Genomic DNA, 13141 nt, shown 5'->3' with positions numbered 1-13141 from the left:
CGGGTGGAGACGTTAGGCTCCCTTCCAGAGCGGGCGGCACCGCGTCCTGTCCCCTCGGCACAAGGTGACAGCGCGCCAAGCAGCTGGCGCGGCCCGCGGTTCTTGGAAAGCGCCCCGCCTCTCCACAGTGAAACATTCGCAGCCACAGACCGAAAGCCCCTCCCGCGTGTCCCCCGCTCGGCGCCGGCCCCACTAGGCCGACAGTTTGGGACGGGGCGACGCGGCCCCAGGCAGCAGGCAACAGGCGGCAAGGTCCGAGAATCTCTTTATAAAACGGGACGGAGCGCGCGCTCACACGAAGATCTGGATGCGGTCGCGGATCGGCTGGCGGCAGATGGGGCAGGCGCTGAGCGCGGCGCCACAGGGCGCGCAGGCGCCGTGGCCGCACTGGAACACCAGGCGGATGTGGCTGTCGATGCAGATCGGGCAGGTGATGCGCTCCTCCATCTGCCGGTAGCGGCTCTGCAGCTCCTCCACCAGCTGCCGCGGCGGGCCGGACGCAGGGGCAGCGCCCGCCACCTCTGAGCCGTCTGCGGGGCGGGACCGGGTCAGCCGGGCAGGGTCGTGTGCCCCACGCCGGCCCCTAAACGCTCACCCACCTGGGCGCAGCTTCTTGCCGATGGCCGCCTGGCACCGGATGCACTTCTTCATCCTGCGCGCACACTCTGCGGGACAGCAGCGCGTTGGCCACACGCAGGCCAGGACCCCCGCCCCGCGGGCCCGGCACTCACCCTCGCACACGGTTCGGTGCTGGCACGGTGAGAACAGAACCAGCGGCGCCAGCTCCGAGCACACCAGGCACTCGGCGGCCTCGGGCCCCACGGCGGCCACGTGCAGATTGGTCACGGTGTTCGGGGTGCTGCGCGTGAGCCTGGGGACCGCGGCCCGGCCGACCCCGCTGCCTGCCTGCCGCTCCCTACAACCGGAGGAGGGGGCTTGAAAGGGTCCGCGCGGTGGGGCCCCTCCCCCGCGGCGCGCGCTCACCGGAAGCGCTGGGCACAGCCCTGCAGGGTCTTGAGCACACGGGCCTCGGAGGCCAGGTCCAAGGGGCTCCGGCCGCGGTGGTTGGTGTAGCCCACGTCGGCGCCCTCCAGTGCCAGAAAGCAGGCGACCGCGGCGCCCACGGTCATCTCCGTGCTGCCTGGGAGGCCCAAGGCCTGCAGCTGGGCCGCGGGACAGGAGCCTGTGAGGGTGGTGCAGGCAGGCCCGAGCGAAGCCCCTGCCCTTGGGCGGAAGCCGCACCTACCCCTTGCTGTCTGAGGCTACAGGGAGGGGCAGGCTGGTGGCCCTAACAGCCTCCGCTGAGGGGCCCAAGGGACAACTGCTGCAAACCTGTCCCCCACGCTGCCCCTCCCCTGGGCATTGCCAAAGCAGAGGTGGAGCTGCAGGGCCACCTCTCCACTCGCACTCCTTACTTCCTCACCCTGGACAGCAGCTGCAAGGGCCCTGGGTCCCCCCCAGCCCTGTCAGCCACCAGGGGCAGCAGTTGGTGACGCTGCAGGGCCACGTGCAGGGCTGTGTCCCCCTCCTCGTCCTCCGTGTTGACGCTGCAGCCCGAATCCACCAGCAGGGGCACCAGCCCCACGTGGCCTTGCTGCACAGCCAGGTGCAGTGGGGACTGGAGCTTGCGGTTGCGCGCGTTCACGTCGCAGCGGCCCTGGGGAGGGGTGCAGGCTCAGCCCAGGCCCCCAGCCCGCCCAGCCCCCATCCCTGCGGAGGCCAGGGGCCTACCTCCTGGATCAGGATCTGGGCCACCTCTTGGTGGTTGTTGAGGGCAGCCAGATGCAGGGCTGTGAAGCCATCCTCTTTCTTGGCGTCTACCAGCTGCCGAGCCCGTGCCAGAATCTTCCTGACAGCCCTGTGGGAGCAGGCAGATCTGTCCAGGCCTGGTGCTGTCCCCAAGGTGGCCCAGGCAGGCTGCCAGTGGGTGCCACCCGACTCACAGCGCATGGCCCTTGAGGGACGCGTGGTGCAGCAGTGTGAAGCCCTGGCTGTTGGTGGCAGTAATGTTAATGCCTGGCACCTCGGTGAGGACCTTGACGATGCCACTGGCGCCTGCGCCCGCCGAGATGGCTGAGTGCAGGGGTGTGTCTGCATGGGCGTCCTGCAGCAGGGAGCCAGCGGTCACTCCACAGCGACTTCCTGTGCTCAGCTGGGGTCAGGCGCCCAGAACCCAGTCTCACTTACGGGCAGGTTGACGTCACAGCCGCGCTCACACAGGACCCGCACCACCTCCAGGAAGCCCCTCTGCACTGCCACATGCAGGGCTGTGCTCCGGGTGCCATTGAGTGCGTTGGCCCCACAGCCTGCACTCAGGAGCACCCGGGCAGCCTCGGGCTGGTTCCTGATGGCAGAGGAAGGGGCACTGTGCTGCTGGCCGGGCCACAGGCTCAGCCCCTGGTGACCCCCAGTCCATCAAGACTCACCCCAAGGCCGCATAATGCAGTGCGGTGTTGCCCTCCTCGTCCAGCAGGTCCACATCTGCTTGTGCCTGCAGCAGGAGATGCACCAGCTCCAGCTGTCCCAGGTAGGTGGCCACCTGCAGGGCAGTCCTGCCCTGGTTCCTGGTATCCACCTGCCAGGAGAGCCAGCGATGAGTTCCAGGCCCTGCCTGGCCTCCTGCTGGCCCTTGGGGTGGGCAGGGCAGAACTTGCCTGCTCTCGGTGTCTCTGCAGCAGGTCCAGCGCCCGTGCCACATTACCCAGTGCCGCCTCCACCACCAGCCTCCCAGGGTGCTCTGGCTCACTCTTCTGGGCCCGTAGCTTGTCCAGGGCCACACTCAGTGAGCCTGGGGGCAGGCAAAGTCAGTGCCAGGCAGGGCCACCCTCCCTCCCTCCCACCGGCCACCCAGTGGTGCCACACTTTTGTTCTCCCGTGCACGCTCGGCCACGTCCAGGTTGGTATCCTCCTCAGGGCGGTAGGCCACCAGGCAGGAGGGGCTGAAGGTCCACTGCTGCCCACCAACTGCCACTCGCAGGCTGCCATCACCAAACACCTTCACCACTTTTCCAACTCTGCCCAGGGCCTGTGGGAAAGGCGGGGTCACTGCAGGTCTGTGGGGTGAGGGGGTCCGCAGCAGGCCAGGTGACTCACAGGCGCCATGTCATCCGTCCACTCGCCGTGCCCAGCCTGCAGCTGCTTCACGGTGTCAAGGTCGTCGATGACCCGGACCACATCGCCCACCCAGAAGGAGTTGTGCTGGGTGACAGAGAGGCAGGTAAGAGGGTCCCCCAGCCCACGTGGCTACTGAGCCTTGTGGATGCCCAGTGGAGCCACACAGGACCAGCAGGCCCACACTCAGCCCCAGTTCCTACCCAAGCACCACAGGATCTGGCTGGACAAGGGCCCCAGGTGACCAAAGCAGCCCTGGGTGCCCCAGCCCCTCATGGGGTGACAGCTGAGGGAGCTGGGAGGCGGCATCCACACCAGACAGAAGCCACCTAGGGCTGGGGATTTAGCTCAGTGGCTCTGCTGCCTGCCTCCCAAGCTCAAGGACCCGAGTTTGATCCCTGGTACCAAAAAAAAAAAAAAAAAGAAGCCACCTCTAGGGAGAGGCCAGTGTTGCAGTGCCCCAGGGGCGGGGCCTGGGAGGGGCGGAGGCGGCAGCCCACATCCCCGGGCTGAGCCAGCTTCCTCTGCTCGCTGCTGGTCCTGCAACTCCCCTGCGCGGACCACACACACGCGCACACACGCACACTGCCTGCCAGCTCCACCCATCATCCCCACACACCTCGCACCCTTCCTCCGCGCTCCATCCTGGCCTCCTTGTCTCACAGGCCTCTGATCTGCCCTATGCTGCGCCCGCAGGGAGACCTCGGAGACCAAGCCCAGCCCTCGAGTCCAATCTGAGCTGCCCTCTCCAGCGCCCGCCACTCCTCTGGGCCCCACCCCACCCTCCAGGTCTGCGACTCCTGGGGCACCGGTGCCCTGGCAGCCAAGCAGGTACCCAGGGGAGGCTCGGCCCAGCCCCTAGGCACCTTGGTGAGAGCCCCAGGGTGGAAGGTCCAGCGGATCTCGTGGCTGAACTGCACGCGCACGTCCCCACGGTCTGTGATGCGGTGCACGGTGCCCGTCTGTCCAATAAACTGTGGCGGGGCACGGAGGCTATGACTGGGGCAGGCAGAGGGCTCGGGAGGGCAGGGCGCACAGGACTCCGCGGGCCAGGCGGCTCACCTCCGCCATCCTGGGGTTCCAGCCGCCGTGGCCTTCCTGCATGTCCCTCAGGACCTCTGTGTCCAACAGACACTTGACCTTGTTCCCTCGCTGGAAGGGCTGGCCGTCGGCACTCACCCTGCGCTGCAGCTCCGCCGGCTTGCCTGGGGAGGGTGGCAGGCCGGGCCTCAGCAGCGCCTGGGCACCCAGACCAGGGCAGGCAGGCTGCGGGATCAGGCCCTACCGAGCCGTGGGAGGTGCTCCTTGTAGTAGAAGCCGCCGGCCACCTCGCCCACACACTTGAGGTCCACCTTGCCCTTGTGGCCCACGCGGTACACGTTGGTGGTTCCGTCAGCCCAGGTCACACTGGCCACACTCCGGCCGGTCTCCACATCCCAGCCACGGATGTCCACCACGCGGCCCGGCTTCCCTTCCCCTCCTGGGGAGACAGCGTCCCCTCCACAGCTGAGACTGCTTCCCAGGTCCGAGCTGCCCACCCGCCTGTCCCGGCCAGCACTCACCGTCCTGGGAGCCCCACTCCCAGTCGGGGCCTCGCACCACCTTCGCTCCCTGGAAGATGCCCCTGAGCGGGACGCGCGGGAGGCCCTGGCGGGGACCCAGCATGACCCTGCAAGAGCCAGGCCTGAGCTGTGTGGGGTGGTGTCACCACCAGGGGCTGCAGGGCAGAAACCCTGGCTCCCAGGCCCTCGCCCCACAGCAGGTCAGGCCCTGTGCATCCCAGGAGGAGGCTCCACGAGCCCCCGGGCTCAGAGCCCACCCAGGCCCTCAGTCTCTACCCGGCAGGCCAGGCCGGGCCGGCAGCACAAAGGTGCCAACAGGCAGCTGGGACCTAAAGCACACTTCCCTCCACCTGCAGGGTCAGGACAGGGGATACCCAGTGATGCCCCTGGCTGCCTGCCCTCTCCCAGCCCCGCAGCCCAGGGCCATTCCCAGCTGTCCAAGCAGCTGGCCCCCAGGGTGACCGCCTGGCCACAGGCCTTGCTGCTAGACCTGGTGCCTGCAGGGATGCTGGCTGCCTCGATGGGCAGCACCCGGCTGCAGCTCTGCTGAGGCATCACCTGGCCTCAGGCTGTGCAGGCACAGAGGTGACCCAGGCTACAGCACCTGCACTGGGACCTGCTTGGGAAATCGACTACCTTCCCGGGAGTGAGGTGACCCTGGCCCTTTCTCAAGAATGGCTTGGAAAGGACCCGCCTTCCCTCTCGGTGGAGCCCTCAGAGGTCAAGGGAACTCACGGGCGCGAGTGGGCTGTCTCATAGCGCTCGAAGGCGTGGGTGAGGTCGTGCTTGTTGTGCATGTAGCACTGCGTGCAGAGGTCGTAGTCGAAGCAGACTCGGCACTTCCAGCGCATGCCCCGCAGCCCGTGCTTCTTGCAGCAGTCGCAGATGATGTTGGGGTGGCGGATGCCTGGGGGCAGGGCGACCTGGGGTCAGCAGGGGCCCTGGGGGGCCTCGCCCACCTGGCCAGCCCCTCCCACCTCTTGAACCTCCCACCCACATACCAATCTGCGCGTTGTCGTAGAGCAGCAGGTCATGGGCACCCTGGTAGCCGGCTCTGTAGTTGGTGCGGGTGCCCTGGTCCCACTGCACCACGACGGTGCGGTCAGGTGTCGAGGGGCTGCCATGCCGGCCCAGCTCTACCACGGTGCCCACGCCGCCCTCGCCTCCGTCCTGCTGGCCCCACTTCCAGTCCACACCACGCACCACGCGCATGCCCACCTGAACACCCGCCTGGGGGTCGGGGTCCATGGCGGGCAGGCTGCTGGGACCTGTGGCACAGAGCACCCCCGGTTGACATCGGGGGCCAATAAGCCCATAGGACACCCGTGCTGGGAGAGGAGCGGGGCCTGGACTGCAGAGAACAAACCCAAAAGAACCTGCGGACAGGGCCGGGGATTTAGCTCAGTGGTTCCACCGCCTGTCCCGCATGCACAAGGACCAGAGTTTAGTCCCTGGTACCAAAAAAAATAAAAAAGAACCTGCAGACAGGGCGGGAGGCAGTTGGTGCCCGGGGCTGGAAGGGTGGGAAGCCGAAGGAGGAAGTCCCAGCTTTCAGGACCCTGAGGTGGGGCCCAAAGGCAGGGAGCCCAAGGGAGCAGGACCACTGGGGACAGTTGCTAGGGGGACAGTACCCAGCACACCATCAATATGTGTACATTTTCTTTGATTTCTTGTTCTGTTGTGATTGAACCGGGGAATCTAACTCAGGCCTGGAACGTGCTAGACAAGGGCTCTACCACTGAGCTGTAGTCCCATCCCTGCATTTAAAAATGACTGGATTGGGCCGGGGATTTAGCTCAGTGGTTTTGCCGCCTGCTGCGCAAGTACAGGGACCTGAGTTCCATCCAGTACCAAAAAAAAAAGAAAACAAGACTGGATTTGCACTGAAGACAGCAGTTTGAAAGGTGAGGCAACTCCGCTTCCAGGAGAAAGCAGACTATTTCTCTGCACAGCCAAGGTATGCATGGGGTGCCTAAAAGGGCACAGCCTGTGAGGGAAGATGCCTGCCACCTGTGGTCCCTCACAGGACTTGTGCAGAGGGGCGCAGAGTCCTGCAGGTGGGTAAGAAAGGCCAGGCAAAGCAATGGGGCGTGGGAGAAACAAGAAACAGGCCCTCGGGCTCAGACACTGCCACGGCAGGACTGTCTTTGGCCTCTTTTGTGGGACAGTGCCCAGCACAGTGGTGCCACCTCCAGAAGCTCCTGCCACTGTCCTCCAGGAAGAACCGAGCAGTGGCTTGTGTGTTTGCATTCTCTCTTTCTTTTTGCTTTATTGAGACAGGGTCTCGCTATGTAGCCCAGGCTGGCCTGGAACTCATGGCCATCCTCCTGCCTCAGCCCCCTGAGTGCTAAGGTTGCAGGTGTGTGCCACCACGCCCGGCTCCCAGACCTTTTTATTTTGAGATGAGGTCTCACTAAGTCTGTAAGTTTACCAAGCCAGACTAATTTGCAGTACTCCTGCCTCAGCCCCCTTTAGTCCCCAAGGGAGCGCAAACCCTGCTCACTATATACAGAGAGGCAAAGCTCACAAATGGACACTGAAGGGCAGTGAGTGGAAGAGAACATGCACTACAGTGACTCCATTCATAGCAGTCTGCAATGGGACAGCTCCAGGGTGGTGTGGACCTGACCCCCAGCCACGGTCCTGTGGATTCGCTTTGTGTGACCTAAGCACTCTGTATTGTGCCAGTCTTGAACAGTCTTGTTAATAAGAATCCATTTGTTGGTATTGGGTTTTTTGTTTGTTTTCTGGGGTTTTTTGCAATACAGGGTTGGGCTTAGGGCTAAGCCTATGTTGCCCTCTCCGAGCTTGAACTTGGGAACCTCCTGCCTCAGCCTCCAGAATGCTAGGGTTACAAATGTATACTACTTTGCCCAGCTAATACAGAGGAATTCAAAAGACAAGACCTAGACAGGGAGAAAGCGCAGGAACTCCTGGACAGGGAAAGGGGTGAGGAGCCACCTCTACTCATCTCGTTGAACTGGCAGGCCCTGTGGCTAGGGAAGGGGCCACACAGGGCCCTGCCCAGGTTGGGGAGAGGGGACTAGAAATCCAGCTCCAGGACACGGGCCCAGCCAGGGCTGGCCAGGGCACAGTGAAGACCAGTGTGGCGGCAGGGGTGCCACCAGCTGGCCAAGGCCCAGGCAGCCCGAGGGAGGGACACATGCCACCCCTACCTGGGCCTGCTCCAGGGTCCCTGTCCCTATCCCCTGGGCCTGGCTAGTTCAGAGCCACGCTCCATGGCTGCAGCTGGGCAGTGAGGAAGGCCGGGCCAGGCTCAGGGCCAAGAGTCTGTGCCACAGCAGCGGCCCGAGTCCCAGGGCTGTCCCAGAGCCAGGCCCGTGTGAAAAGCCCACCTTGGCCCACCTAGGTGCTACACAGAGGCTGGGCATGCGGGCCACTCCCCTCAGAGTCTCGGGCAAGAATCGCTCAGCCTTCTGCTGCTCTCCCCACCCCAGCCCAGCCCAGCCCAGGAAGCCAGGGCTGCTTCAGGAGCAGGTAGATGGATTGATTTACTGGTCAGTACTGGGGATTGAACCCAGAGCCTTCATATTGCTTATTTAAGGCAGGGCTTGTCCACGCCAGGCCAGGCTTGGACTTCCTGTGCCCTGGCCTCAGCCTTCTGCGTATTGGGGACTGCGGGTTTGAAGCATCCTCCCGGCCCAGGTGGCGGGCACTGTTTCTTCGGAGCCCCTCCCTCCCTCGGCAGGCTCTGGAGACCTGCCCAGATGTGGCACAGAGGCCTGAGGCCAGGCAGAGTCCAGCAGCAGGGGCCTCCTCCTCTTCTGCTCACAGGAGGGTCAAGCCCACCCCTCTGCAGCCAGAGCTCTTGGTGAGGGTGCCAGGGCACTGTGCTCTCTGTCACCAGCCCAGGGTTCCCCACGTGCTGCTCAGCTCCCCTTGACCTTGGCAGCAAGCCCAAAGGGCAGGGCTGTGAGGCCAGCCGGTGTGACCACACGACATCCTGTGTGCATCCTACGTGGCCCCTGCCAGCCCCAGTGACCAGGCTGAGCAAGCAAGACCCACAGCAGCAGAGGAAACCGCACTCGGATCCTACAATGACCACAGACCCGGAGCCCCGGTCAGCCCACCACCGCACAGCACCTGAGCAGCACAGCTTCGACTGGCACAGGACACAGTTCCAGCGGGCAGCCAGCCCCACGCCCTCCCTGGCAGTGGCCCAGTCCCCATGGGGTCTGTGCTGGGGGAGGCCACCCTGCTTCCCTCCCAGAACCACTGGGTTGCTCAGGCCTGACCTGCAGCACCACCAGCTGGGGCAGCTCTGCCAGCTTCTGCTCCCCAAAACACGGCTGACATGAACTTGCTGGCGCAGGGGTGGTACTGCTCCTGAGGATACAGCCCCACCCCAGCAGATCCACAAGCCCTGCTTCCTTCGAGGAGCCTGTCAGAATTAACCAGGGCTGATGGACACACGAACGTGGCTCCACCCCAACACTCGCATTTAGCAAGAGCAGGGCTCATTCGGGCAACCAGACCCATACAAGTGCAAACAGACACCCAGCCACGGGCCCTGCCGGCAGGGGACGCCCTGACCACCAACCCCTGAACCCAGCCGGCACTGAGACAAAGGACCCAAATGCTGCCAGCTGGTGGCTACCTGTACCAGAAGGCACATCCTCCACCTCTGGCAGCCCGGCCTCAGCCCAGCCCCTGCCACTGCTGGTCTATGGCCCCCTGACCACTCCTGCTGAGCTTTTTCCAACAAGACATGGAAGGGCGCCCCAACCATGAGCCCGCACACACCCCGGCCCAAGCCCATCCACACAAGGTGGCCAGCGGTTCTGAGAGGAAAGTGGAGGTGCCTGCAGGATCCAGGGCCCTCAGGACCGGTCCTCAGCCAACATCCCCTGGCAGGAGGCTGCCAGGAGTGCCCAGTGCACGACAAAGGAGCCAACAGTGGCTAGCTAGCATCTGCCTCCCGTTCGGCCTGATATTTTTAGCACAACCAGACAGCTTTTAGCCTGGGCCAGTCAACCACCTCCCCTCTCAAAGGACCCCACCAGTGTTGGAGCACAGAAGCCGGGACCTGGGGAGGGCTTCCTGCCCAGAACCAGCACCCCGATGCCCGGGACTCCCCAGAGAAAGAGGAGCCAGGCCAGGCTCAGGGCACTCGCTCATTCCACGGCCTCCCCTGGGCACCGAGTGTCCAGCCCTCCTGGTACCTGCAGCCTAGGGAGCCTCCGTGCCACCTCCCTCCTGTATCCCCATCCCGGAGATTACAGGGTCTGCCCTCAAGGTCAAAAGCTGTACCCACCACCAGGCATGCCACGGCTCTGGCTGGCTGGGCTCCTCTCCTGAGCTGAGCCTCCAGCAATAGCTCCCCACTGTCCCCCAGTACACAGTCGCCACGGGACAGATGGACAGGGCTGTGGGGCCTCAGAAGCAGCTGGACTTGGCTGGCCTCCTAGGACACTCAGGGGGACCAGGAAGGTAGCTTTTCCTCTCTACCCCCTCCCCCGGGGCCTCCCTGCCTGGTCTTCATCACTGTTGTCCTTGGCCCTGGCATGTCACTGCTGCTCATGTTCCACAACCATGCAGGTCCTGTGCCCTCAGCCTCAGGGCTCCCTCCCCCAGACCGTGCGATCTCCAGGATAGGGGTACAGGAGTCTCACCAGGGGGTTAGAGGAATCAGGAGCAGGAAGGCAGCAGCAAGACCCAGACGAGCTAGGGAAGGGGCCCCAGCTGAGATGTGGCTGCTGCTCCCCTCTCCAGGAAATCTCTCCCTACAGAAGGGCATGCACGAGGATCTTGCCACCCTCACTGCTCACAGAGAGCAAGGGGCCTCAGGGCCTCCCAGGCAGCCTGGCCAACTTGGAGTGGAGCTTGTCGACAAAGGGCTCATCGCCTGGGCTTCCCTGACCATCACTGTCTTCTTCAGGCCATGGGACAAGCACCTCCTCATCCAGGCCTGGGTTGGAGCAGCCCGAGCGTGGCAGACCATGGGCTGCTGTCCTCAGGCTCTGGGCAAGTCTAGGAAAGGGCCTGGGTGGCCCAGCACTGGGTGCCCAGGCCAGCCACACTCCAGACCTCAGGTGGGTGCTGCATTGCCCAGGACGCCATGGAGAGGAATACCCAGTGAGTGAAAGGCATGGGGGCCCTGTTCTGGAGAAAGACTGCCACCCAGACCCTCTCGGACAGGCACATCCGGGACACTTCACCACCACCACCTTCTCCAAGGACCCACCCTGCCTCAACCTCCTGACCACTGCCACATGCCAGGCCTTCCTGGAGGTCAGGAGGCCTCTCTGCCACTCGCTCTCACCCTCCTGTCCTCACCCTGACAGCTCCAGGCACAGAGGAAGGTTCTTGTGAGCCCTGAGCACCCTGCAAGCTGGTTAGCTCTGGGCCAGAGGCCTCGGGAAAGCGGAGAGCCCCGCGGCTGGCCTCGGACTCTAAGCTGACCTGCTGAAGTCTCGTGGAGACAGCCACAGCCTTGTGGGACCGCAGCCCAGCCCCGTGTGCACTGCCCTGTCCAGCAAGGTCTGAGAGCTGCCGCAATCCCAGCTCCAGGCACATGGAGGGCCTCACCTGGAGCCGCAGAGCAGGGGCCTTCACCCCTCTCCTAAGCACACAGCTGCCACCTCACACTTCAGGATGCTGAATGCCGAAGCGAACACACACGCGAGCGTCGAAGTGCAAACCGGCTCGCAGGGTTCCCAATGTCTCCTTGGCCAGAAATGCTGGACTTGCTAGCTAGTCTGGGTTTTGGAGGCTCTCAGCTTGCTACGAATGTCGACAAAGACTGTGGGGCCAGCAGAGTACGAGGACTTGGTCAGCAAATGTGCTTCAGAGAAATCAGAACTCACCTCAGAGCACACAGCAGCCTCCAGTCAGCATCCCAGGCATTTACTTGTTACTTCCTGGGTCACAAATTCGCTCAGCCACCAAGATTTCCAGTGGAAAGCTAGCAGCCATTGCCAACACAGAACACAGCAAACCAAGCGGGCAGGCAGCAAACCAGTCTGGAGAAAAATGGTTTTAGAGGCAGTCTGACACACTTAGTATTTGTCACCATCACCAGAGGCCACTGGGGCTGCTGCCACCCACACGCGTCTCTCTCCACAAGAACCATCCGTCTCTTAAGAGGACAGAAGCCCCAGGACGGTGCAGGAAGACACTGTTCCCTATTTGTGAATACTTTATTAGAAAGCTTTACAACAATACAGAAATTAAATCATGTTTAGCAAGAAGTTGTCAGATTGCTTTTATTCAGAATAACGTGACGTGATGCAGACAGCACGGGCCATGAGGCTGTCCTACTCCTAGCACCTCGGCTGTGCCCAAAGACACTGCCAAGCTGACATCGTGTGCGGCAGTCAACTGGCCCAAAACGGGGCGTGACAGGCTCTTCCCATCGGACAGCCGCTTCTAAGATGCAGGTGGGCATCCTGGGTGCCATGGAGACCAGCCACCAGTGAGTGGGGTGAAGCCCGAGAGAGAGGCCAGGAAACCCAACCTCACAGCCATGGCGACTGGGTGTAAAAAGCCACGCTGGGGAAAAAGCCATGCGGTCTGGGGCATCATCACGACTAATATCGGCTAACTAGCTGGAGACTATTGTTAGCCATTACCCCACCACAGCCCGGGCTGACCTTGGGCGGGAGAGCAACATTCAGACATTTGTTGCGTCTGGAGCAACAGGCCAGGGTGTAAGGGGAGCCAGCGACCTTCCCAGGACGGCCAGGCTCGCCAGGGCTCCCGCATGGGCTGCTCTGTCCCGCCAACCCGGCTGGTGCCCATCAGGAGCCTGTCTAGCACCTCTGTTTTCTCCTCACTTGGTTCTGATGATTTCTCCCACCCTACCCCCACATTTGCACACTCAGATACAAACACAAGCCTGCCGACGCGGACCGACATGGAACCAAACCGCATCCATAGGGTAAACGCACCAGACGGCAGCTATCAGGCCACAGCCAGCCAAGCGCTCACCTGTCCGGTCGTCCACGGTCCCGGCCCGCCTTGAGGCTCGGGCTGCAGCCCTGGCTCCTGGACCCCAGAGACTGGCCTCGACCGTGCAGAGCTTCGGCGTGGGCACCAAGCGATCCAACCCTGCGGCCGGGGTGCCGAGACGCACAGTTAGCACCTGCGACACAGCGCGACCCCGGCGCCGCGTCCCGCCTCAGGGCGCTCGCGGTTGGGAGGCCAGGACCCCTGCGTCAGCCGCGGTCAGCCCGGGACTGCGGACGTCGGGGCCCCGCGCGGTCCCGGCCGAGGCTGCGGACGCACAGGCACCAGCGGCGGCCCCAGACGGAGGGACCGAGGCGCCAGCCCTGCCCCGCTCCCCCGGCGCGCGGGTCCGCTGCCACCGCCCCCGGCTCCGAAAGGCCGCCGGGCCCGGCCCCCACTTGCCCAGAGTTTTCCGGCGCGCTCGACCCAGGGCCGCGGGGTAACCAGGCAGCGCTGAGCCTGCACCTCGTCGTCAGCCGACTGTCCCGCTGCTCAGGACC

General features: G+C 63.8%; 1 protein-coding gene and 1 long non-coding RNA gene across 3 annotated transcripts; one reads left to right on the top strand and one right to left on the bottom strand.

Annotated features, from left to right (window-relative positions):
- Window positions 1–252: 252 nt before the first annotated feature.
- Mib2 (MIB E3 ubiquitin protein ligase 2) lies at window positions 253–13113 on the bottom strand. 2 transcript variants are annotated; one of them, XM_013065137.3, is made up of 21 exons: window positions 13044–13113; window positions 12624–12743; window positions 11501–11656; window positions 5675–5941; window positions 5409–5580; window positions 4674–4780; window positions 4397–4591; window positions 4174–4316; window positions 3978–4085; window positions 3094–3198; window positions 2863–3025; window positions 2655–2788; window positions 2427–2575; window positions 2188–2344; window positions 1944–2104; window positions 1732–1858; window positions 1424–1657; window positions 985–1163; window positions 732–916; window positions 600–665; window positions 253–530 (listed from the first exon to the last, which is right to left on the bottom strand). In XM_013065137.3, exons 4-21 carry the CDS (start codon window positions 5919–5921, stop codon window positions 292–294), a joined length of 2871 nt encoding a protein of 956 aa, XP_012920591.1. In that variant the 5' UTR covers window positions 5922–5941; window positions 11501–11656; window positions 12624–12743; window positions 13044–13113; the 3' UTR covers window positions 253–291. The 2 variants fall into 2 exon arrangements, with proteins under 2 accessions (XP_012920591.1, XP_012920592.1); XM_013065138.3 differs by lacking the exon at window positions 3978–4085.
- LOC110345622 (uncharacterized) lies at window positions 5940–7405 on the top strand. Its single transcript, XR_002389064.2, has 2 exons — window positions 5940–7032; window positions 7139–7405. It is a non-coding gene; the product is annotated as an uncharacterized LOC110345622 (long non-coding RNA).
- Window positions 13114–13141: the final 28 nt, after the last annotated feature.

This window comes from Heterocephalus glaber, unplaced genomic scaffold, assembly GCF_053883595.1.
Source record: "Heterocephalus glaber isolate CG9 unplaced genomic scaffold, H.glaber_assembly_v1.0 deba00001447, whole genome shotgun sequence".
Lineage (NCBI taxonomy): Eukaryota > Metazoa > Chordata > Mammalia > Rodentia > Bathyergidae > Heterocephalus > Heterocephalus glaber.
This window is presented reverse-complemented; position numbering and strand designations above follow the sequence as displayed.

Bases quoted from the DNA above. Each gene is read 5' to 3' on its own strand.
- Mib2 (XM_013065137.3), bottom strand. From the start codon at position 5,921: ATGGACCCCGACCCCCAGGCGGGTGTTCAGGTGGGCATGCGCGTGGTG. The intron at 5,581-5,674 runs GTATGTGGGTGG...CCCTGCCCCCAG, and splicing joins CTACGACAACGCGCAGATTG to GCATCCGCCACCCCAACATC. The intron at 531-599 runs GTGGGTGAGCGT...CCCGCCCCGCAG, and splicing joins CGGCAAGAAGCTGCGCCCAG to ACGGCTCAGAGGTGGCGGGC.